This window comes from Balaenoptera borealis (assembly GCF_965194805.1).
Source record: "Balaenoptera borealis genome assembly, chromosome: 11".
In the NCBI taxonomy this organism is placed as follows: Eukaryota; Metazoa; Chordata; class Mammalia; order Artiodactyla; family Balaenopteridae; genus Balaenoptera; species Balaenoptera borealis.
In genome coordinates, this window is record NC_138868.1 from 49892802 (window position 1) to 49916063 (window position 23262).

At 44.7% G+C, this 23262-nt stretch overlaps 3 protein-coding genes across 3 annotated transcripts in view; 1 reads left to right on the top strand and 2 right to left on the bottom strand.

Annotated features, from left to right (window-relative positions):
• Positions 1–23262, top strand: part of LOC309605036 (FHF complex subunit HOOK-interacting protein 1B-like) — a 49598-nt gene that overhangs the window by 19019 nt on the left and 7317 nt on the right. The window contains 3 exon segments of the mRNA XM_082340306.1: positions 1997–2185; positions 2558–2644; positions 23126–23262. Coding sequence (XP_082196432.1) covers positions 1997–2185; positions 2558–2644; positions 23126–23262 — 413 coding nt within the window.
• On the bottom strand, positions 2721–8461 carry LOC309605092 (uncharacterized protein C11orf42). Its single transcript, XM_082340429.1, has 3 exons — positions 7474–8461; positions 3239–4037; positions 2721–2973 (listed from the first exon to the last, which is right to left on the bottom strand). Exons 1-3 carry the CDS (start codon positions 7543–7545, stop codon positions 2843–2845), a joined length of 1002 nt encoding a protein of 333 aa, XP_082196555.1. The 5' UTR covers positions 7546–8461; the 3' UTR covers positions 2721–2842.
• Positions 8533–13874, bottom strand: OR52W1 (olfactory receptor family 52 subfamily W member 1). The gene is given in 2 exon segments (XM_082340373.1): positions 8533–12931; positions 12933–13874. Coding segments are annotated over 2 exon segments (963 nt in total). The 5' UTR covers positions 13506–13874; the 3' UTR covers positions 8533–12541.

A 23262-nucleotide genomic window follows, 5' to 3' on the forward strand; every position in this document is an offset into this window, starting at 1 on the left:
CTGGGAATGGAGAGATAAGTGTGTTAGTTCATGTGCTAGTTGCACTGGAGCTCGGAGAAAATGAAGTCAGAAGAGCAATTGGGAGGCTTCTGCCATAATGCAGATGTGACCTGTGAGGCTTGAATTAGAATAGTGGAAATAGAAAGGAAGAATTTGAAAAGGTGGAAATGGGAAGGAAGTACTGGTAGAGTCTGGTGAGTGGTTGTGGGGTATAAGGAAGAAGGAAGAGTTAAATATGACCATGATATTCTAAATTTAGATCTTTCATCAACAAGTATCTGAGCGCTTGCCGTATGTGCTAGGTGTTGTCTTTGATACAGGGGACTCAGGGAGGTACAAGATGTGATCTTTGCTTTCAAAAAGCTGATAGTCTAGATAGTGACTAGAGGATTGTCATAACTGAGGGAGCAAGGTCCCAAAGGTGGTGGAAGTAAGTGGGATCCAGAGCACAGGAAAGTCTTTTTCCCCCTTTGAGGCAAATGAGGAGAGATCAAAGGAGGAAGTGTTATGTACAAGTGGAGTTTTGAGGTGTGGAGGGAAATTTTAGGGAGTTGAAGTCATCCTTTATTTGCTAATTGAAGTAGGAGGCAAAATAATATGCTGAGCAAGAGAGCAGAGGTGAGATGGGGGCTTAAGGAGGAAAGTGTATAGGTTGGGAAGAGGGTACCAGAAGGGTTATTATATAGCTGTGAAGGCCCAGCTGAAGTTCCTTAGCATGATTTCCTCATGGTCCAGTACCAGGAATTATTTCTTGCTTCCATAGTCCTGGTACTGTGTTCACTGTGGAGGGCCCGGGGATATAGAGGTAAATAAGACAGAGTCCAAGCCCTTGAACTCACAGATTAATGTATGAGGTAGAAGACATGAGAACAAGTTATTAAAATGCAGTGTGATAGGGCAGTAAAATGGGAAGTTAGTGGAGGGCAAATTAGAGGAGAGGTAGGCATGGGGAAATTAGGCTAAGGATGAAAACATTGAGGAAGGCAAAATTAAGGCAGAAGGGGCTACAGAGGCATGAAAGGAGCCTGGAGGGTTCCAGGAGGAGCACATAGGTGTGGATGCCAAAGCAGGTAGAGTTTCTAGAAGAGGTGAGGAAGTGTGTAGAGAGTTTCTAGAAGAGGTGGGAGGAAGTGTGTGAACCTGGTTGCAAAGGGATCTGAACGCCAAATCTAATATATCTGTTCAGCATATCTCTGTAGCCATTATTAGAGGTCGAGAATGGGAATGGTATCATGATCTAGAGACTAGATCCCTAGAGTCTAGGCCTTAGGTCTTGGACAGGGCCAAGAACAGATCCAGAGCCAGCAATCTAGGAGGAAGGAAATGAGAGAAGAGAAGGCAGTATTTTAAATGGTTCATTTGAGTCTAAGCTGACATAAAGTTGTCTGGCCACAACCAGTGGGAGGATGGCTTTGGTGGATGTAGGAGAGGGATTGGTGGAAGGCCAAGTGGTGGCACAGGAGAGCAGATCTTGGAGGGACAGTGGTGTGTGACAGATCTGATAAAGCCACTGAACTATGAGTGCATATATAGCACCTGTGGGTATTGAAGGAGCAGGGGATGTGGGTGCCGTGTTATAGATAGGCAGGGGGAAGGAGGAAATGTTCGACTCTAGTACAGGAGGGTGCTGGGCAGCAAGAATAAGGGCATGTTACAGACTGAGGAGAAAGAGCTTGGTGATGGTAGAAGAGTGATTGGGAAGGGAGGCGCAGTAAGAGAACCCCTCACGGTGAAGGGGCCTGGAGAAGGGAGGGGTCTTGTCTGGGAACGAAGTGTCTGAAGGGTTGACTGCCTAAAGACAGCATGGTGGTTGGCTGGTGGGGAGGCTGGGTAGAGGGAAGGAGGCTGGGCAGGCAGCACTCTGGTGTTAAGAGTTCTAGTGGAGAGGTCCGTGCCCCTGGGGGAGTGGGGGTGCGTGGGGAGGGGAGTCTCCTCTCCCAGGCCAGGGGACTTTGCCTGACGCCAGCAGCTTCACGACACTCCTGTTTGTTCCCAGTGAAGAGCCGGAGGCCGTCCTTGGGGGAGTTGCTCCTGCGGCATGCACACAGTCCAACCAGGGCTCGGCAGGCAGCACAAATGGTTCTTCAGCCTGGGAGAGACGGCGCAGGACTTGGCCTAGGTGGGGGCTCCCCTGGGGCATCAACGCCGGTCCTACCCCCCCGGGGTGGGGCCCCTGACCGCCAAGGTGAGGCTCTGCGAGTCAAGAATGCTGTCTACTGTGCAGTCATTTTCCCTGAGTTTCTCAAGGAGTTGGCTGCCATCTCCCAGGCCCACGCTGTCACCTCGCCTTTCTTGTTGGATACTTCAGAGGAGGGATCTGGCCCTCCCATCTCAGGCTTCGGGCCCCTCAATCCTTAACTTTCTTCCATGGACAATCAGGGCCTTGAGTGGCCTGTGCTGGGGCCAGGGTGTAGGCTCCTTTTTATGTTTGGAGGCAGTGGCAAGAGGACTTTTTAATTTATTTCCGATGAATGTTTTCTGGAGAACTTGTTGCAATATGTATAAAAGGGAAATCTCTATTCTGTGCTCATTCTTCTTTCCCACCCTTTTTCTGTAGGGCTGGGGCCCCAAGAAAGTTGTACATGGATGGGGAAGTGGTCAGGGTGTTTTCTCTCTGGCGAGGACACGATGCCAAGGTTTCGAGGTACTTCTTATGCCTTTAGAGGGTGAGGGGACATGAAGCCTGGGGAAAAAGGTTGGGACTTTCCTCCTCCAGACTCCTACAGGAAGAAGCACGACGGGCCCAGGATGGTGTGGGGGAGCAGCAGCTGATGTTTATTGGGGACCAGTGTCCCTATGTCAGGTCTTGGGGGCCTGGCCCCCTGCATCTCTCGCCTCAGCTTTATTCGTCGCTGTCGAACTCCGAGGACAGACCCTGCAGCAGGGGCAGGGACATGGAGTGCTGCTCGGGGTCCCCGGGTCCCCCACCCTGGGCTCCTGGTGCGGGGCTTCGGGGGCTGAAGAGCCAGTTCTCTGCCAGGGTTGGGGATAGCCACAGCTTGACTCATGCCCTCGTCTTTCTGCCGCCCTGGTCCCTCCCTCTGGTCTTCTGTGCTGTACCCACCCCCTCACCAGGACCACGCTTCCATCTCGCCCTCCCCTGGCTCCCTCACTCCATCCCCCTCACCAGGGTCCAGTGTGGAGTTATGGGTGCCCCACACACTCCTGGGCTCTACACCCCACGCCCTTTCCCTCCACCTTATCCCATCCCTCTCATCTTTATTTCCCCTCGCAGTACCTGACAGCATCTGGGGCCCCCTTCGGAAGGGGTTTCGGCCCTTGTAGGAGAATCTGGGTGGTCTGCCCTCTGGCCCTTCCTGGGGAGGTGGTGAAGGTGGGGCTGGGCCAGGTGAGGGCACATCAGCAGCTTCGGGGACATCAGCAGGGGCTGACGTGGGGGCCGGAGGTGGCATGATGCTGAGGTCGGGTCTGACCCAACTGGCCCCATGGGGCAGTGGGTCTTTGATCAGGGGCTTCTGTGGTCCCAGCACTCCCTTGGGCTGCAGTGAAAACTTGAGGCAGGAGAAGGCAATAGGCAGTGACCGCTGTAACCAGAGCAGTTGGGGCTCACGGGCTGTAGGCAGCAGCCCCAGCTGTAGCCAGGAACAGGAGAAGACCTGGTAGATGATGTAGATGCTGTGGGTGTTTCGGAGCCAGGGAAGAGTCTGCTGTAGGCTCACCTGCCCTGGTGGCAGCAGCAGGAAGGCCACCTTCTTGTGCAGGCCACCCATACGTAAGCGGATCCGGCAGGGCTGCCCATCCAACAGTCGCATTTCTTCATAGGCTGTCTCTGCCCGGCCATTTGGTGAGTATTCTCTAGTGCAGTGGGCAAAGGCACCTTCAGAGCCTGCCTGCTCCAGGAGGTTCGGTAGTGGCCCCACTGGTTGTAGTGCCCGCCGGCCCTGCCATCCTGGCAGAGCCAGGCGGGTGTGGGCTGGGCGGGGCTGTTTCACTAGCACACCCAGTAGGTCAAAGCAGGCTGCATCCGACAGGAAAGGTACTGCCACTACATTGGGCCCAAAGCGCTCCTCTATAACCTGCAGGTGGCCAGTTTATAGGTCAGGGACTGAGTTAGGGTCAGAGTTAGGAGTTACCTGGTAGCCTACTCTAGCTTGACCCTCCCACTGTCACTACACAATGTGCTCAAACTGTTGTGCTTCCTGCTTGTCTCCCAGTTCTCCCCTCTAGCAAAACCTGAATGTCTACTATGTGCCAGACTCTGCTAGATACTGGGAATGCAATAAAAAATGAGACTTTGTTCTTGTCCTGATATAGCTCAGAGAGCAAGCTGTGGAGCAGATGAGATGTGATTTAACAGCCTTTGTCTTTGATAGAAGAGGATCAAGGATACTGTCTAGGTGGTAATGCTTTAACTCTGAAGGAATTAGCCAGGTAGGAGAATGGTCAATCCAGGCAGAGGGAACAGCCAGTGAAAAAACTTGAACTTACAAACTAAGAGGGGCATAGTCAGGAAAGTATAATTTCATATTAAGTGTAGGGTGTGGAGAGGGACAAGCACACAGGAGCTTGATTATTCAAGGCCTTGTGTGTATGCTAAGTGATGGGACTTTTATCCTGAGGACAGTGGGAAGCCACTTGAAGGGCTCTGGTTAGGAGGGGCACAATTCAGATAGGCATTTTAGAAAGTTAATTTTGAATAGGAAGGCATAAAATAAAGAGGGGTAGAAAAAGTCAGTTAAGAGTATTGTAAAATTCCAGGCAAGACATGGTGAGGCCCTGAACTAAAATAATGGGGGAAGGTATTTAGGTTATAGAATTAGTAGAACTTGGTCACTTAAGGGGTGTGGGAAAAGGCATCCTCAAGGATTAGGGTTAGATGGGTGATGTCATTAACCAAGAGTGGTTACACAGAAATAGGTTTGGAAGTCCACACCGTGTCTATAACATCTTAGTATACACCTTCTGCCCGAGCTGCAGAGGATAGTTCTTTTAGGGATTTGAGGCCTCATCTTTGTAATGCTAGTTCCAGTAGGCTTTCACAGATTACAGTTCCTCTTGGTTTTGTCCTTCTGGCCTTTTTGTGCTTGGTAACCCAGTTCTGGAAAATTTAATTTCATGACCAACTGGGAAGCCCTGTAAGGTCCTCTCTCGTAATTGTACTGAGGTATGATCTTGACTCATTCAAGATATTGTTGGCTGAGACTTCTGGCTCTGTGTTCTGCTGAGGAGCATACACGGTTCCCTCTTTGGGCCCCTTTCATGTTAGAGTCCTATTCTTAAAATGCTGTGTGCTCTACTTCCCTCCGCCAGACCCCCAATCCTATATGTCTGTGCCCCTGCTGATGGCATTGCCCACTTTACTGGCTTTCTTGTAGAATTCACCAATGGTCCCTTAAGGTTGATCTGCTTTTTGCTACGTAAAGCTGTTTTGGAAGTGCTGCCCCCCAGCGTAAGAGGGGCGTAGCTAGTTGTGTCTGGAGTTTACACAAGCTGAGATAGCTTGTCACTACTGTCTTGTCACCTAGCCAAGGAAATAACTGGTGCTCTTCGTTGATCTGCATGGAAGAATTTCCTATCATTCCTTCTCCTTTGTTTCACTAAGATATGGGACATTTAACTTTTGGGTGGGGGCATAGGTCTGAAGAACAGGACCCTGAGAAGAACAGTTGGATTTCCAGGGGTGAGAGCAGAGCAATGGTGGGTTAGCATTTTTGTATAGAATGCTCTGCCTCATGACAGTGAAAGCATAATCATCAAATATAACCTCAGAATCCCAGCCTAGCTGCTCCTTTGGTGCCTAGGATTCTGTACAAATGAGACGAATTGGAGTGTCTCCAGGAATGGTCCCTCTAACAGGAGTGTGATGTTTCTTATGGTCTAAATTTCTGCTAAAAGGTGATTGAGCTGGAAACTCTGTTTCAGAATATAGACATGAATTTGCCATGGAAGTTTATTAGGCCCTTATTCTTACCCTGAGGGCCCCAGTGGTTATCCTAAAGCAGGAAAAATAAAGCACTCAACTCTATGCTAGCGTGAACGTGTTCTTGGCAGTCGCCATTTGAGACCACTGCCTGCTTCCACTGCGCTTCTGGGTAGAAGTTCTGAGGACTTAGAGGCCTGCAAATTCAGCTCTCCCCGGGGCAGCCCAGGAAAGTGATGGTGGAAGATTATCTTCCTGGAGGTACCTTGGCTGGTTTGAATTCTGAATAGGGAGCCCTTGAGCCACATTCTGTTTTTCTACAAAGTGCCCAGTAAATCAGCAGTTCTGGAGGAGGAAACCAGGTTACTCAAAGGTGTCCTACTTCTTGAACTTGTCACATACTACCAGTGATTTATCCTGAATGTCCCTACCCTGACTTTTCCTGGCAATTTTCCATTTAAATAGGACAGGGAGTTTTTCTGATACTCAGAGATGGTGTAGCTTTTTAATAGTTAAAGACCTCATTTACTTCACCCTAATTCTGATTGAGCTAGTCCAGGACCAACCTCTAACGCTGCTGAAACTAGTTGCCCTCATTCTTGGGAGGACCTTGGCTCTTCTCTTTCTGCTTCCTTGGGAAGCTGACCTTTGTGGCGAGCTGCTACTCCATTGCAAATGGGAGCTACGTGCCATTAAGGCTGCTTTGAGTTTGGTACAGGCACTGCTTTAAGATGATTATTTTAAACTTGGTGGGCTGCTTTCTGCAAATGCTTTAAATTCACTCTCCTTCAGATAGCCTGACCAGAACCTGATCCCTAAATTCTCTAATATCAAAAATTAGTGGCCATCTAGATTTTGTGGGATTTTCTGGACACCAGCAACTCAGAGCTGAGATCTGCCTGCTCCTGGAAATCTGTTTATTTGGCTCAAAACCCAAATTTCTCATTCTGTGGAAGTTAAGCTGGAGGGAGTGTCTGTGAAGAGGTCAAAGGTAAAGTTCAGGTTCTTTAGAAAATGTAAAAGGCCTTTCACCGTCAGCCCCTATACCTCTTCTTCCTCATTTTCACCACTAACTCTTTGAACCCTGTTCTAGAGGACTATTTGTAGTTCACTAATTTACATTTTTCTTTTTTTCTCTCTTGGCTTTTGCATATATTCTGCCTTTAACTAGTACACTGTTCACTCTCACACACCCCCTGCCCCTTGCTCATTAGGTGTTTATTAAGCACCCTTTATATGCCAGGTATTCCTCTTCCCTCCATGTGAATAACTCCTATATGCCAAACTAGAATGTACTCACTCCAGGAAGCCTTCCTGACCTCCTAAGTCTACCCCTGACTTAGCACTTCTCTTTTCTGCTCTCATAGCTCCCTATCCATTGTCTTTCAAGGAACCTTTCTTACTGTTTTTGCAATTGTAATTAAATTGGACACTCTGTGCAAAGAACTTCGTGCAGTGCCTCACATATAAGCCAGCACTGAGTAAATGTTAGTTATTATTGTCTTTAGGCTTCCAACTCCTTCCAACTTATAAACTGCTCAGACCCATCTAGGTCACACTTTGTTACTTCCTCTTTAGCCCTCTTTACCTACCTTATCTTTGATGAGGGTCCAGGTAGCATCAGCTTCATCCAGTGTCAGCAGGTGAGGGGTACCAACCAACATGATGGGGTGTGGGAGGGGTTAGGCAGGGCAGTAGCTGCTGCAGAAACCCCAAGCTGCCCATGGAGGTGAGGCCCTAGGCCCTGGACTCTGACCTACTACAGCATGAGGTCATAGAGGTCCTGCCGGGTGTTGGGGCCTTGGGTGGGGGGAGGGCAGTCGCTTTCATAGCCTCACTGTACCCACAGCCTGAGTCCATACCCTTTAGTCACCTATTCATTCTCGTGCTTTAGGGGAGGTAGATGAGGTATCCATTAGGGTGTGTTTGTATATGTCTCTGTGTGTGTGTATGTGTGTGTGTGTGTGTGTGTGTGTGTAGTTCTTGGTCTGAATTCTTTAAGGAAACAGTATCAGGCCTTTCCTCCTTTAAGCAATTTGCTATGCTATCTTGTCAGTTGCAGATGACTTCTTTGTGAGGTTGGATTGGGGTCCTGAAGGACATGGGAGAAGCATAGATCAGGACTTAAACTGAGAACAAAGCAGTGGCGCTCAACCTCGGCCATACTTTGGAATTACCTGGAAGCTTTAAAAATTACTGGTACTTGGATCATACTCCCAGAAATTCTGGTTTAATTGGTCTGGAGTATGCCTGGGCATCAGGATTTCTAAAAGCTCCCCAGGCAATTCTCATGTGCAGCCTAGGTTGAAACTCATTATTAATGAGTGGGTTACAATTGCAATGAGAACCAGGTGTGTGTAGGAGGGTGCCATGCTGAGTGGTGACAATGTGGAGGATAAGAATCGAATTGGGATAATGTTGCCTTAGTAACTGGAGAGAACTTTCAGGAAGCCAAAATTACCCAGCTAAATTTAAGGAAATTTTTCTTTATCCTCTACTTCCTTTCCAAGGCTGCTTTGTATCTAGTGGGTACTCTTCCTTTATGGCCCTAATCTATGTGTGGTTTTCACTTGTGTCTCCATCCAGAGATCTCAACCTGGTGTTTTGCTGGAGAAGAAGAGTGGTTTTTCTTTGGAGAAGAACCACTCTAGAGAGTCCTTCTAGTAGCTGCTTTCCCACTCCACTCCTGTGTGCCCACGAAGACTCCTTGTGTGTGGGGAGCATTCTCCCCTATCCTTGCCCAGCATGTAGAGTCATCCCACAAAGTGGGCCATTGTCTGAGGTGCCATGAGTATGGAGCACTGGGAAGGGTCCTACCGTGGTGGGAGAGAGTGTTACCAAGAAAAGTTTCTTAAAGGTGAGGTGACTGGCCCCAGGAGAGGGCCGGTCTTCCTAGAGAGCTGAGAGTGTGGGTATCAGGTCTTTGAGCAAAGGTTTGGCAAGTGAGCATGGGCCTGTGCTCCAGGAGAGGAATTAATATTCAAATATTTGTTGAAATTGAATGTATTAGGGGATATTCCAAACACTTTGAATGCATTATCTTAGTTAATCCTTTTAGTAACTTCTTGAAGTAGGAACTATCATTTCCCCATTTTACAAGTGAATTAACAGGCTCAGAGAGGTTAAATGAATTAGTGCAAGGCATACAGTGAGTTAATGGAGGATCTGGGATTCAAATCTGTGTCTGCCTGATTCCAGCTTTAACCATTAACCAGTAGTTCCTTTTGGTGAAGGGAGAGATCAACACGTCCCTTCTGCTTGCCTCAGTGTGGTGGGAGGGGTGTGTGCCAGGTGGAAGTACAGTGTGATGTGGTGACAAGGAAATGGGCAGGATGAGAGGAGAGCCGCAATAGACCAAACCGGAAACCCCAAGCTTCTTGTTCCGTGAAACCAAGTCTCTTCCTCCTACTGCCCCTTTAGCACATTTTTTTATTATTGTTGACAAGGAGAGGTCACCTGGTATAGTACAACTGGCACCTCTGTTCCCTCAGAAAGGAATTCTGAGTGAGGTAGACAGAGACAAGGACAAGAGACACAGACGTGGGGCAAAACTGACCAACAGTGCAAGGAGACAGATGCAGAGGGACGGAGACGTTGAGAGCTGTTGAGAGACAGAGGCAGAGAGTGATGCACATCTGTATCCTGAAGGGGGTCCAGAATGAGAAGGGGGTGGTTGAAGTAGGGGTGCAAGGATGGTGAGCTGTCGGTGAAATCAGATGAGGCTCTCTTTCAGATTTTTGTTCATAGAGGGAGCTCGGAGGGGAAATTGGGTACTGTTGAACTCCTCGACCAGAAGCCCATACCTCTGTTTTCTGTCTTTTGCGGTCTGAGTACCATGATTCTCTAGGCTCCCTAAATTCCATCCTGCCCTACTCTGAGTAAGTCTGCCTTTCCTTTCAGCTCACAGAGTCTGAGACTGAAAGTTGGTGAAGGAAAACCCATGAGAGCTGAGTTCTGGGTGGAGCTGATGAGCCCATAGGCCTGGGCTCTTTGGGCCGTATCCTGTTCATGGGTTTTGCCACCACGGTAGCACGTTCTGGGGTCTCCCTGGGAAAAAAGGCACAGCTTAATCAGCATACCTGAGGAGTGACCAGAGTGGAGAGCACGAGGGAAACAAACAGGTAGGGGCTGTTATCCAGAGAACATGCCGCGCTCTGCAAGAGCCTCCAGGGCAGTATAGAATAGTTTGGATAGCAAAGACCTCAGAGGGATCAGGAGCCCTAACAAGTCTCTTCACTTCTCTCAGGCTACAGGGATAATCCTACAGGTCCCTAGTCGCTTATTTGAAACCTTTTGGGACGGATGTGTTTTGGAATTCAGAATTTTTCAGGTTTTAGAAAGGGAATATTGTGCCTTTATGATATATAAAGGAATACCCCAGTGAGATTGAGGGCAGTGCCCTGTCATCAAACCCATCAATATTTCTGTAGCTAAATGTATGAATATTCACACTAAGTGAGATAAATAGTATAAATATGATCATGATGGGTCAGGCCAGATTTGGGGTCAAAGTTATGAAAAAAACTATTGTTTCTTCAGAGATGTTTTATTTTGTAATTATAGGTAAGGGATTATGGGCTTATAATTGTTCTCAGGTTGTTGAGAGGAGTAGGAGTGCCGGAAAAGCCTTCTAAACACACCGCATGCTAGGTATGTATGCAATCTCAATCCAAAACAAAATATAAATGTCTGAGGGGGTGGACTTTTGGCTTAACAGTGAACAATGTACTGCTTTGGACTCAGCTGCCTTGGGAGTTGTGCACAACCACGGAGTGAAGGTGCCTTAGCAGAGAGGCTTCCTGTGGTGGGAGGGAGACAGAACTCACTGCTTTTGAACATCAGCTGCACATGATTTCCCTTTTCACGTACCAGAGGTGAAAGACAAAAAATGGTGTGTGTGTGTAGGTGTGACACATGACTGTCACGCATTTCTTTATATTTCTTTATAATAATGTAATAAATATCTTACTGCATACATCTTTGTTCACATCTCTAATTATTTTGTCAGGATAGATTTATTGAGGAGGAATCACTAAGAGAAGGATGTGTACATCTTAAAGACTCATGACCCATTAGGATTAGAATTTTGTCACAATTATCTGTAAAATCATTGCCTGGAGGGCTTTTTAACTTAGAACTTCATGAAAAAGATTAGCCTTGAGAATGACTGAGCCCACACTTGGGTTGAGGAGAACTGTAGATTTCCTCCTCATCCACTTGGCTTCAGCATTAACACCTCTGAAAATCACACTGAGCTCCTGGGCTATCTCTTTAGTTCCTTGTTAATGAGGACCTGGTGAGACCCCATGTGGCTCTGGAGACGGCATCACTTGCTTTTTTGGATCTGCAGCCCTCCTGTGTGATATCCCATGGTGCTTGGTCCAGCTGTCTGAGTGGTCCAGATTGTACTGGGCTTCAGGTCTTAATGGCTAACTCTAATACCCACGGTTATGATCGTTTTCCCAGAGAGCTTGGGTCTGCCTGTGCAGCCCATAGCTTTCTCTGACCTCATAACAGTGGCTCCCTGCCTTTTGTCTGAGAATATTCTCATTCTGGATTTTATGCTGGCATGAAAGATTGTTTTGTGCAATGTCCTTGCAGTGTGGAGTCTTTTAGCAGAAAGTGAATCCCATGTTGGGCAATACCACGACACTTCCTGTTTAATATCTCTGTTCTCTGGAAGCCACAGCAGTGTGAAATATTCCTGTTTCATCATATTGCACCAGCATCGTGTGCTACTCGTGATGTTGGCCAGAACAAATGGGGGTTCTATTTGATGAGGATTTTATTTGAGAATTCTACATTCTGGCTCAGGATGCACAGAAGGGCAGACTGGTAAGAGACCATAATGACTCGACCTCAGGCAATCAGGTGAAATATTAAATACAACGATTTTCTGGGATATCAAAATTGCTTTCAGTTGGAACCCTGGCCCCTGAAGCTGCAGGCCCAGGGAGAGACGTTGTAGCCATTAACTCCCGAGACTTTGGCAGCGCAGTGAGGGTAGGGGGAATAGTGATTACACATGAGACCAAGAAGATTCTCTGAACTGAATATGTCTTAAGGATCAGGGTCTTAGACAAATTTGGGACTCCGGGGCACATTATCCGGATTCTCAGAAGGTGGGGAATAAGCCTGTTTAGCTCCTTCCCTAAGGACAGACTGAAAACAGCATCTGGCTCCAGGCATAGAGGGCTGTGATCCCAGACAGGTACCCAAGCACTTGCCTCCAGAGGCAGTGTCAGTCTTCCCAGGCTCCCGGGTCCAGGATCTGTAGAGGAGCTTTTGTGTGGGGACAGGGGCAGACTTAGGTTAAAATGATGGGGCAGAGTAGGCGGAGGAGGAGGAGGGTAGTCTTTAAGTTAAATCGTGTGTACTGTGATCCCATGATAATTCCCTGGTCCCGCTTCTTATTTTCTCTGCATGGTAACATGTGGTAGCCTGTCTCCTGCCTCCTCCCAAGCAGAATGCATGGCTAGGCCAATCTACATATGCCAGTGGTGCACACAGTAGAGCCTTCACAGCAAGTATCTGTTGAGTGATTATCACAGTCATAGGCAGACCATGGGACAAAGATGACATAATCCATACCTCCAGACCCCAGACTCCTCTGAATGTCCCCCCACTTCCACCCCCAGCCTCCGTTGTTTTCACTGCCTATTAGAACTGGCTTTTTCTGAATGCGAAGGTTTCTAGGAGCTGGTCGCTGATCTGCTTGGTGCGGGTCCCGTAGATGAGCGGGTTGAGGGCAGATGGTAGCAGCAAATAGTTGTTAGAAAGAAGGATGTGCATGGGCTTTGGGATGGTGTGACGACCAAAGAGGCGTGTGAGGTATGAGAAGAGACCAGGCATGTGGAAGGCCAGAATGACACAGATGTGGGAACTCCATGTACCAAAGGCCTTGGCACGGGCTTCCTGGGTAGGCAGCCGCAGCACAGCGTGGGCAACGAGCCCATAAGAGCCCGAGATGCCTAGAATATCTACACCTGACACGGCCAATGAAAGCGCCAGCCCATACGAGTTGCTGGCCCGAGTGTTACCCCCGACCAGTGTCCACCACTGCCATGTGTGCACAGTAGGCGTGGTCTATGGTCTTGGCTCGGAAGTGCCCAAATCGTGCAACCAGCAGAGGGAAAGGCACGACAACTGCCACAGCTTTCAGTGCCAGCGCCAGGGCTGCATAGCCCACGTGGGCTTTGGTGACTAGGACGGGGTAGTGCAGTGGACGCCCTACTGCCACAGCACGATCACAGGCCATGGCCAACAGTACACCAGATTCCATGGCCATCAGTGCATGAACAAAGAACATCTGGACCAGGCAGGCAACGTATGGCACAGGCTGGGGCCCAAGCCACAGCACAGCCAACCGCCCTGGAGCAATAGATGTGGCTAAACCCAGGTCTGTGGCTGCCAGGGTGGCCAGGAGCAGAAACATGGGCTTGTGCAGTGTGGAGTCTATCTCCACCACTGCCAGCAGTGCTCCGTTGCCCAGCAGGGAAAGCAGATACATGGGCCCAAAGACCAGTGTCAGCCAGGCCTGGGCAACCCCTAACTCTGGAATGCCAGTCAGTATGAAGAAGGTTGGGCGTGAGAAGGTGGAGTTGGACTGTGGAGCTTCTGCCATCCTGTGGGGTCAAAGCTTTAGGGCTCATGGGGGCATCACTCCTGATAGGGGAAGGACAAAGGGAGAGATTTGGGGGGGTGTCGCAGTGGCACAGATCCATCCAGATATGTGTAGGAGTGGTGCAGGGCTGGGAGGATTGCAGTGTTACAACCTTTGATTGGGGTTTTGGATGGATAATCCAGGTCACAACCCTAGCTAGGATGGGAGAATCCTTGTGCCTGAAAGTCCATGAGTATTGCAGGGGGAGTAATGGGAGACAGTGGTAGTGACAGTGGTGTCACTGCTGCAGTGGCTAGTATAACTGGAGCCCTCCATTTGGAGCTCAGCTGAGCGTGGATTGGAGATGAATGTTTGTCTTCCTAAGGGTCCAAGTAGGTGGGGAGAAAGCCAGTGCTGGGTGGGGATCAGGCCTCAGGCTGGTTTTGTCCCTGACTGTGTATCCTTAAGCAGAACTCCTGGGCCTCAGCTTCCTCAGCTCTCCAGTGGGAGTGAGCACAATGATCTTAAGTGTTGCCCAGCTTTAACATTCTGGGCACCAACCCCACAAGAAGAAAGAAGGAGAGTAGAGAGAAAGGCAGAAACAGGAGGAGGAGGCAGATGGGACCTGGAGTGAAGGCTGATGTGACAGGAGAAAACCTGGTGGGTTTTTGGGGTGTGGGATGCTTATTTTATTCTTAACTTGATGCTGAAGTAGTGAACTTGAACATGGGCTGGAGAATTGATGCTGGGCCTGGGAAGCAATGGAGAAAGAGATGGCAGCAGAAAAAGGAACTTCTCTGTCTTCTTTCTTTCTTCACAAACCAGAAGGGGGTTACCCTCGAGTTTCATTCCTGGGGCGCCAGAGGCAGAACAGGTGACAGAAGGGGAGGAAATGGCACTCAACCCAGAGTAGCAGCCAGAAGAGGAAGAAGCATCTCTGGCGTTGGAGGAGGCAAGATGAGTAGAACCGATTCCTCCCAGAATCTAGCCCATGGCAGAAACTTAATAAAGGTTGGATGGATAAATGAAGGAGGAAGAAAGCACCAGCAGAAGACTTGACTGGGGAAAGAGCCTAAGCACCGTGTGTTTGCAGCTTCTCTTCACCTTGACCAATGCCTGTGGGGCCCTTTCTACCCACTTCCCTCAGGACCCTTACCCCTCCCACCTGGGCCACATTAACTCTTCCCTGTTCTGCCTCTGCTAGCCTGGGTAACTCAGGAAGTAGAGTAAGGAGGCAGAGATGGGGGCAACAAGGAAAGAGACTGACTTTTGGCAGTGGAAAGATCTGGGTTAGAGGAACACTTCCTCTGGGAGGTCTTTGCTGACTTCCTGAAGTCTGGAGAGAAGACCTTGCTTTCTTTATTCTTTAATAGCATCAGTTCCCCTCTGTTGTAATTACTTGTGTCTCTCTCCCCCACTAGACTGAAAGAGTTACAGGCAGTGCTTATTAGCCTCAATATTACCACTGCTTATCACAATGCCTGGTAGTTTGTTGTCTATAAATAAATATTTATTGCTCTTAATTGTGGGACAAAATTGCTGGCCCAAACAGCCACGCAAACAGCATTTGCTAACAGGGGCTCCTACGGTTTCAGAAGCCTTCAGTATCCATGGAAATGAAAGAGTTATTCACCATCTTCCACACGTCCACTGAGTAAAATTCTTTCTGCTATAATGAGACATATTCTAAAAATCACTGCACTATGTAAGATAATATAATGAAACCACAGGGCCTATGGGAAAAATGGGAGTAGGGGCACAACATTAACAACTTCATCAGTGACACATTTTTTTTTTTATAGATTTATTTATTGATTGATTGATTTTTGGGTGTGTTGGGTCTTCGTTTCTGTGCGAGGGCATTCTCTAGTTGCGGCGAGCGGGGGCCACTCTTCATCGTGGTGTGCGGGCCTCTCACTGTCGTGGCCTCTCTTGTTGCGGAGCACAGGCTCCAGACGCGCAGGCTCAGTAGTTGTGGCTCACGGGCCCAGTTGCTCCGCGGCATGTGGGATCTTCCCAGACCAGGGCTCGAACCCGTGTCCCCTGCATTGGCAGGCAGATTCTCAACCACTGCGCCACCAGGGAAGCCCCATCAGTGACACATTTAAAAAAGGATGGGAACCTAATAAAAATGGTAGTACCATTTTACACATGTTAAGTGGTTAGAATATAACCTGTGGGATGAGTAAAAGCAGTTCTAAGGGGGAATGTTATAGCAATAAATGCCTACATTAAGAAGCAAGAAAGATTCCCAAATAAACAACCTCACTCTACGCCTTAAGGAATGTAGAAAAAGAAGAAGAAACTGAGCCCAAAATTAGCAGAAGAAAGGAAATAATAAAGATTAGAGCAGAAATAAATGAAATAGAGAACAGGAAAATGATAGAAAATATTAACCAAACTAAGAGTTGATTCTTTAAAAAGATAAACAAAATTAATAAATCCTTAGCTAGACTAACCAAGGAAAAAAGAGAAAGAGACCAAATCAACAAAATTATAAATAAAAAGGAGACATTAGAATGGATATCACAGAAATTCGAAGGATCATAAGGTGCTACTGTGAATAACTATACACCAACTAACTGTACAACCTAGAAGAAATGGAAAAATTCTTAGAAACATACAATTTGCAGTTCAAGACTGAATCAGAAAAAAGTAGAAAATCTGAATAGACCAATGACTAGTAAGGAGATTGAATCAGTAATCAAATTCTCCCAATGAAGAAAAGTCCAGTACCAGATGGCTTCACTGGTAAAATTTTACCAAACATTTAAAGAGTTAACCCCCAGCCTTCTCAAGCTCTTTGAAAAAAGAGCTTGAATTTGAGTTTCTTTGAAACTCAAAGAGTTTGAGTTTCTTTGAAAAAAATTGAAGAGGAGGGAACACTCCCAAACTCATTTTACAAGGCCAGTATTCTCCTGATAACAAAACCAGAAAAGGACACTGCTAAAAAAGAAAACTACAGGCCAATATCTCTGATAAATATAGATGCAAAAATTCTCAGTGAAATACGGCAAATCAAATTCAAACTATTCTCAAACTATTCCAAAATATTGCAAGGTAATGAATGCTTCTGAACTCATTCTATGAAGCCAGCATCACCCTGATATCAAAACCAGACAAAGATATTAAAAAAAAAAAAAAGAATTACAGGTCAATATCCCTGATGAACATAAGTGCAAAAATCCTCATTTAAAAAAAAAATGCACATTTTTTAAAATGATAATGTATCTGATAAATAAGTTCCAAAGTTAGCTACCTTTATTCTGTAAAGACTGAATTTCTTTCCTTCATTGCACTTACATTAGTTTGCAGTTCTACGTTTATTTTTAAAACTTAAAAAATTTTTCCCTTATATTTTTTCTTTTTAAAATTTTATTTTTTTATCTTTTATACAGCAGGTTCTTATTAGTTATTCATTTTATACACATCAGTGTATACATGTCAATCCCAATCTCCCAATTCATCCCACCACCACCTCCCCCCCCCAGCCACCCCCACCCCCCACCTGAGGGACACATTTAAAGGTCATCAGTTAGGAACTCATGGGAAACAGTAAAAATAAGGATGGGAGGAGAGGGAACTACAAAGCAGTCGTTTCACTTTTTATGGGCTTGATTGTAGCATCCCTTTTGAAATTTTAGTTTGGCCATTAGTCTGTTCTGGTGCTATCTCTGCACAGCCCTATTGTGTTCCAGGTACACACCTCCCAGCACAAGACAATAGAGCTGTGCTAAGTTCCCAGCAGAAACAGCTCCTGCCCTGCTTGCCCAGAGTTGTTATCTATTTGTTCTCCTCATTTCTATCTATTACCGATGAACTCAATCCTCCGGTGCTATATAAACCATCAGGAAGTGCCATACAAGCAGCAGACTGCTACAATTACACCAATCCCAGACAAATTTATAAAGGGCACCAGAATAAGTTTCTGTCCATTTTCTAATGCAAGGTACCTCCCAGGCAGTTGTGTCTATAGGTGCATCAGATGAGACAAGAAGGAAATGAATTACTTATTGCCTAATTAAATTATTTGTCTAAAGTCAGTGGGAGGCTACAGACTAAAAATTCATATCTCAAATCATTTCTCTGTTGAACATATTCTTTGTCTGAAGTCTAAACTTCTCCCAAACTTTTCTCAGATTTATCCTTAATTTAAGAAATTATACTATATGTATCCCTCCTATAATTATTAATTACTTCACTTATATGCATTTATTTTTCATGAGAATGTCATTTGCATGCAGTGGGCATCCCATGGCTGGGAAAACTGGAAATGCTTGAATACTCAGTTCAGCTTTTACTCAAAACTTAACCTTTCTTGTTTAAACTCCCAGTTTTTGACTTACCTCATTTTCGTGGTTGACCCACCTCTAAAACTTAGATTCAAAACATCCTACTACCTGACTGTCACCTTCTAATTGCAGGCTAAAAATTTTAACTATCCTTAGTACAGTCACAATTGTTGGACCTAAAGATTACCAAGCCACTGAAAGAATCCCCTTCATTCTATTATATATCACTCTCTTTTCTTGACTTTACTCCTGTCAAGCTTAGATTCTATGGCCCATCATTCAATTACGCTCTTGGAAATAATCTAACCTCCTTTGTTCTCTCCCTCCATTGTAGTTGCTTGAAATAACAGAAACTGATTAAATCTAAATATATGTCTCCTCTGTGGAAGGTTGAAGCTTTCTAGAAAAAAATCCCATAAATAAACTTGTTGACTTCACATTAAATTTATCATCACAAACTTCAAATGTAAACTCAACAATACCCAGAAATCTTACTATGTGATGCCATTACAGTAAATGGGTCCATATCCATCAGGTTATCAGAGAATCCTAAGAATTATATTTGATTTCTACATTGAATACCTCATTTCTAATTCATCTGTATATTTACCTGACTATTCTTCCAAAATTTTTCCACTCAAATTTATTTCCTCTGCCACCAATCTGGTCCAGGCCACCACCTCTTGCCTGGACCAAGTAATAGTCTTCTGACTGGCTTCTCTGCCTCTACTCTTGTTTTTCTTCCCATTCATATCTCTATTCCTTAAGGCCTTTTTGATCCCACTTATCTAAAGTAATGCTTCCACAATAATGCTCTATGATGGCATATGACAGGATTTTGTATATTTTCTTTTGTAAAATTACCAAAGCTTTCTGCATTTTAACTTGTATGATCAAAAGAATAAAATTAAAACGTATTTAATTAAGAAATAGAAACTATATTCATGTAGTTCAAAGTTTTAAAAATTAAAAAAGGTATTCAGTAAAAGTAATTCTTTCTCTATATCAGTATTATTTCTGACTGCATATAATAGTTTAAGATGGCTGCTAGAAATTCAGGCATCAATCCTGTGCCTGTTCCATGTGGAAGGAGGGAGGGTAAATGACCTTCATGTCTCAGCTGAGTTAGTTCATATTAAAGAGTTTTCTTGGAAACTTTGTCAAATGACATCTACTAACATTTGGAATCTGAGAGGTATAGTACTTTGTCAGTATACATGAGTACCCAAATAAAATAATGTTTTTTGTTACTAAGGAAGAATTGGGGCATTGGGGAAACAACCAGCGATCTCTAACATACCATTTTTACTCCTGTCTGCCAAGTTTGACACATTTGTCTTTCTCAGAAGTAATTACTCTTACAGGTTTCTTGTGTATCCTTCCAGAGGTAATTTGATTATATCTAAGAACATATAAGGAAGTGTATATATACATACACTTTTTCATATTGCATTCTTGGTATAGCATTACAAAGTTATTTTGTGTAGCATTCTATGTACTGTTTTTGTCACTTGCTTCTTTGCTAAACAACATATCTCAGAAATTATTCAAAGAAGTACATTTAGAGATGCCTATTTTCTTTTAACAACCACATAATTGGAATGAACTCTTGGTGAAGGCAGGGACCATGTTTGCCTTATTTACCATTGTATACAGTGTCTAATACAGTTTGTGGAGCGTAGTAGGTAGTTAGTATTTGTTTGATGGATGGGTCACACAAATAGCAAATGTCAGAGCTAGGATTCAAATCTGCTTGTGATTTGAATGATTTTGTTCCCATATCTTATCTACAACCTTGATGTGTTAAGTTAGATTGTCAGATTTCCTTATGTTGAACTCTCTCTGCATTTTTTAGGGGATAAATATATTTATCAATTAAACAAATCTTAACAGTTTTCTGAACTCTGTGCGCTAGGATTTTGTTTAGGATTTCAATAGCTATAGTCACAGTCATCAGAATAGTGGCGACAGTGGGGATGAGTCATTTAGAACACAGACATTGGAGTCAGATCGATGTGGCTATGAATAGAGACTAACTGTGTGACTTTGGGCAAGGCCCCATCTCTCTATCTATCCCCTACACACAGTAGGGTTAATAGTTTCTACTCCAAAGAGTTGCTCTTTCATATCTAAGAGAGACGATTCAATGAGAAAAATTAGATAAAGAACTTAAGCAGTTTAGGTTGCTCAGAAAGCACTCAGAACATTGGAGTTCTTATTGTAATAAAGACTCTATTGTCTCTTTCCTACATCTTCAACCATGTCTGTGAGTCAGGCTTATGCACCAGATCCCAGGCTTCTGGCTCCTCGGCAAGTTCCTACCTCAGTTTCAACCACTCCATCTTTCATATCCTCACTCCCTACCTGCAGGAACATGATACAACACAGTTCCCAAAGGACTCAGCTTTTTATCCATAGAGTCTCTGTTTCCCAAGCTACCTTTTCCCATCTGGGTCTAAGAAGGAGGGTAGGAGAGGAATAGGGGCTCATAAAACGCTCAAGATTTATTTAGCAAATTTCCTGCATGGTGACTACTACAGATGATACATCATGAAGGACTCATCCCTTTACATCTTCTGTAAGTCCCAGAGCCAAGGGCGGATAGCACAGGCTGTATTGGATCTAGATAGGAAGAATGACAAGGCAGGCAAGGATCATTTTCTAATAGGCAGCCTCCAATAAGTAGGAAGAAAAAGGCAATAAGGAGGTGGGAGGTATGGCAACTCTGGCTGCATTAGCATCTAGAAACCCTAAGCACATCTGTAAGGAGTCTCCTAGTTTTCTTTCTTCCCTCTGCCTTCCTAGAAGAGGGTCACTTTTCCTTTCTTGGTTAGGAGACTTAGTGCAGAATTGGGCTTCATCTTGCCTGACTAGAAGAGAAAGGAGGTCTATAAATCATACAATGTGATAAAAAGGCTATAGGGATGCTGAGTTAGTACATCACTGGACACCTGGCATAGGGATTCAGGAAAAATACTGATGAAGAAGCTTCCCCCCAACTCTGTCCCAGTAGAGTAGTTTAAACTGGCTATAGATTACTTTCTTTCGACTGACAGAAATCTTTCATATTTAACCAAACTCAGTTTCTCTGTGATTTTTATCTGATGGTCCTTGTTTTGCCTTTTCCCCCAAGATAGCCATTCATATACTTTGAAGTTATCACTGACGTCCTTGTTTTTTTTCAGACCACACATCTATATTTTGTAACAATGTTACAAATGTAACATTGTTATTTTGTAACAATGACTTCCCCTCCCCACAAAAGATGCCTTTTACCATCTTTTAACTCTCTGTGACTTTGTCTCAGTTTGACAAGGAATTTCTTAATACATAGTGCCCTGAACTGGATAGGGTACTCCAGGTGGGGTAATCAGAACAGAGTTGAGAAAGATTCTCAACCACTTTGTTCTTGACACTGTGCTTCTATGAAATAAATTCATATAATACTCTTAGAAGAATGCCTGGTACATACTGGATGCTTGATGTATACCAGCTAACATTGTCAGTCCAGCTTTAGAGCCCTTAAATTAAGTTTTACACTGTGTACCACATTATTGACTATGTTCACATATGCACTTCCACCTGTTAGAACATCTAGGAATCTGTTGCCTTTTCCTTCTTTCCCATTCCAGATTTTCTCCCCCCTTCACTCACCTGTTATCCAATGTTAAATAGTGAGGAAATTAGACTTTAATAGACTTAGAGTTTAAGTGATAACACGGGGTGGCTAAAGGAAAGTACCTTGGGCTTGATGAGTTTTGGGCAATAGAGTCTTTCCACAAGTAAGTGGCGAACATGTGATGAACGGAAACAGATAAATAGGAGAACTGATCAGTGAGTGGTCTTTGAGGAGAAGCATGAACAGGTGTGAATATTATGTCAAACAATGCTAGAAAAGGACACAGCGCTAAGAAGGGCACTCATCAGGGATGAGAAAATAGAATATGGGGAGAATAAAGTCAAGAAGGAGAGGAAAGATCGGTGCAGGGAGATGAGATTTTGTATGGATAAAGTTGGTAATAATTTAAACAGAAGGAAATTCAAGAAAATTCTTACTAACATATTAGGAGCAATAGAGTGGTTCTGTGTTTGTTTTAGGGCAAGGGCAAAAGATTTATTAAGTCAGAGACCTAGCCCAGGGTTTTACCACTTACCAAGGGGCAGGCTCTCGAGGAGCATCTGCAGACAGTGGCATGAATAAGCCTCCAAGTTCCAACATGCATTTTGTGTCATGCTCAGTCCATCCTCTGAAGTCCACCACACAGACCCTCAGTGACCACTATTTGTAGTATTTTTAAAAAATATTTGTTTAAAAAATTTTAAATTAAAAAAAGTTTTTATTTTATATTGGAGTATAGTTGATTAACAATGTTGTGATAGTTTCAGGTGTACAACAAAGTGATTCAGTAATGCATATACATGTATCTATTCTTTTTCAAATTCTTTTCCCATTCAGGTTGTTACATAATATTGAGCAGAGTTCCCTGTGCTATACAGTAGATCCTTGTTGGTTATCCATTTTAAATATAGCCACCATTCGTAGTATTGATCAGAGCTTCTCCTTTCCCTTCCTCAGGGTTCCCTTCGGCACTGCAACTCTGGTTAATTCTCTACTTTCACTTTCCTTCCTTGAAATTTTCCATCAGTGTAAACACCAAGGTCCAGGAACTAAAAAACCTTTTTCAACAGGCTTTTGCTAAGAATCTATGAGGTGTTAGAGAATGTTGGTGTGCATAAATGAAAAGTGCATGTTATTTGTCCTCAGATATTTGAGTGGGGTGGAGGGAGACAGAGGGGGACAAAATCTATGTGTAAAGGACTACAAAGAAACTATAATAATAGAAGTTGCATTCTCAATGAACTAACTACTTCATTTATCTTACTTTCCTTCTGAATTCATAATCTTTCCCCAGACAAATAGGTATGCTACAGTATGTTTCATTTCTGTCTTGCTCTTTTCTTTACTGACAAGCTTGAAACGAACCTTTTAGCTACATAGTCAGCCCTCCCTATTTACACTTCCTCACTTACAAAATCTTCAACTCCTTTCATTCTGGTTTCTAGTCCAATGAATTAGTCATGTTCAGATCACTAACGATACCCTTTAAAAAAAATTTAATGGCCATTCATATTCTCATGTTATTAAACTTCTGCTTAGCTGACAAGTTGGTCCTGTGCTCCTTAAAATTTTCATTGAGAAAGCAACTTCTATGTTATGCTATTGTTTTGCTTTTCTTACACTGGTACCATACTGAATTAATTTGTTGCACATTTTTAATATTGTAATGTTACTACCTATTGTTATTCTTGAAGTCAATTAAACAAAATTACCTCTTGTATCTGCCCAAGAAAATAGTCAAGAAAAGAATTCTCAGCTCAAGATTCATTGGATGGCATCACCCAGCAACTACTCCACTGCTCCAGTCTCTGAATTCCTCCTCATCTGCTTCCCTAACTATCAGAGTTGGCAGCACTGGCTGTCCCTA

Excerpts from the sequence above, each read along its gene's own strand:
- LOC309605092 (XM_082340429.1), bottom strand. The coding sequence starts at position 7,545 with ATGTTGGTTGGTACCCCTCACCTGCTGACACTGGATGAAGCTGATGCT. Across the intron at positions 4,038-7,473 it reads GGACCCTCATCAAAGATAAG|GTTATAGAGGAGCGCTTTGG; the intron begins GTAGGTAAAGAG and ends GGCCACCTGCAG. Across the intron at positions 2,974-3,238 it reads GGGGCCCCAGATGCTGTCAG|AGAACTGGCTCTTCAGCCCC; the intron begins GTACTGCGAGGG and ends CAACCCTGGCAG.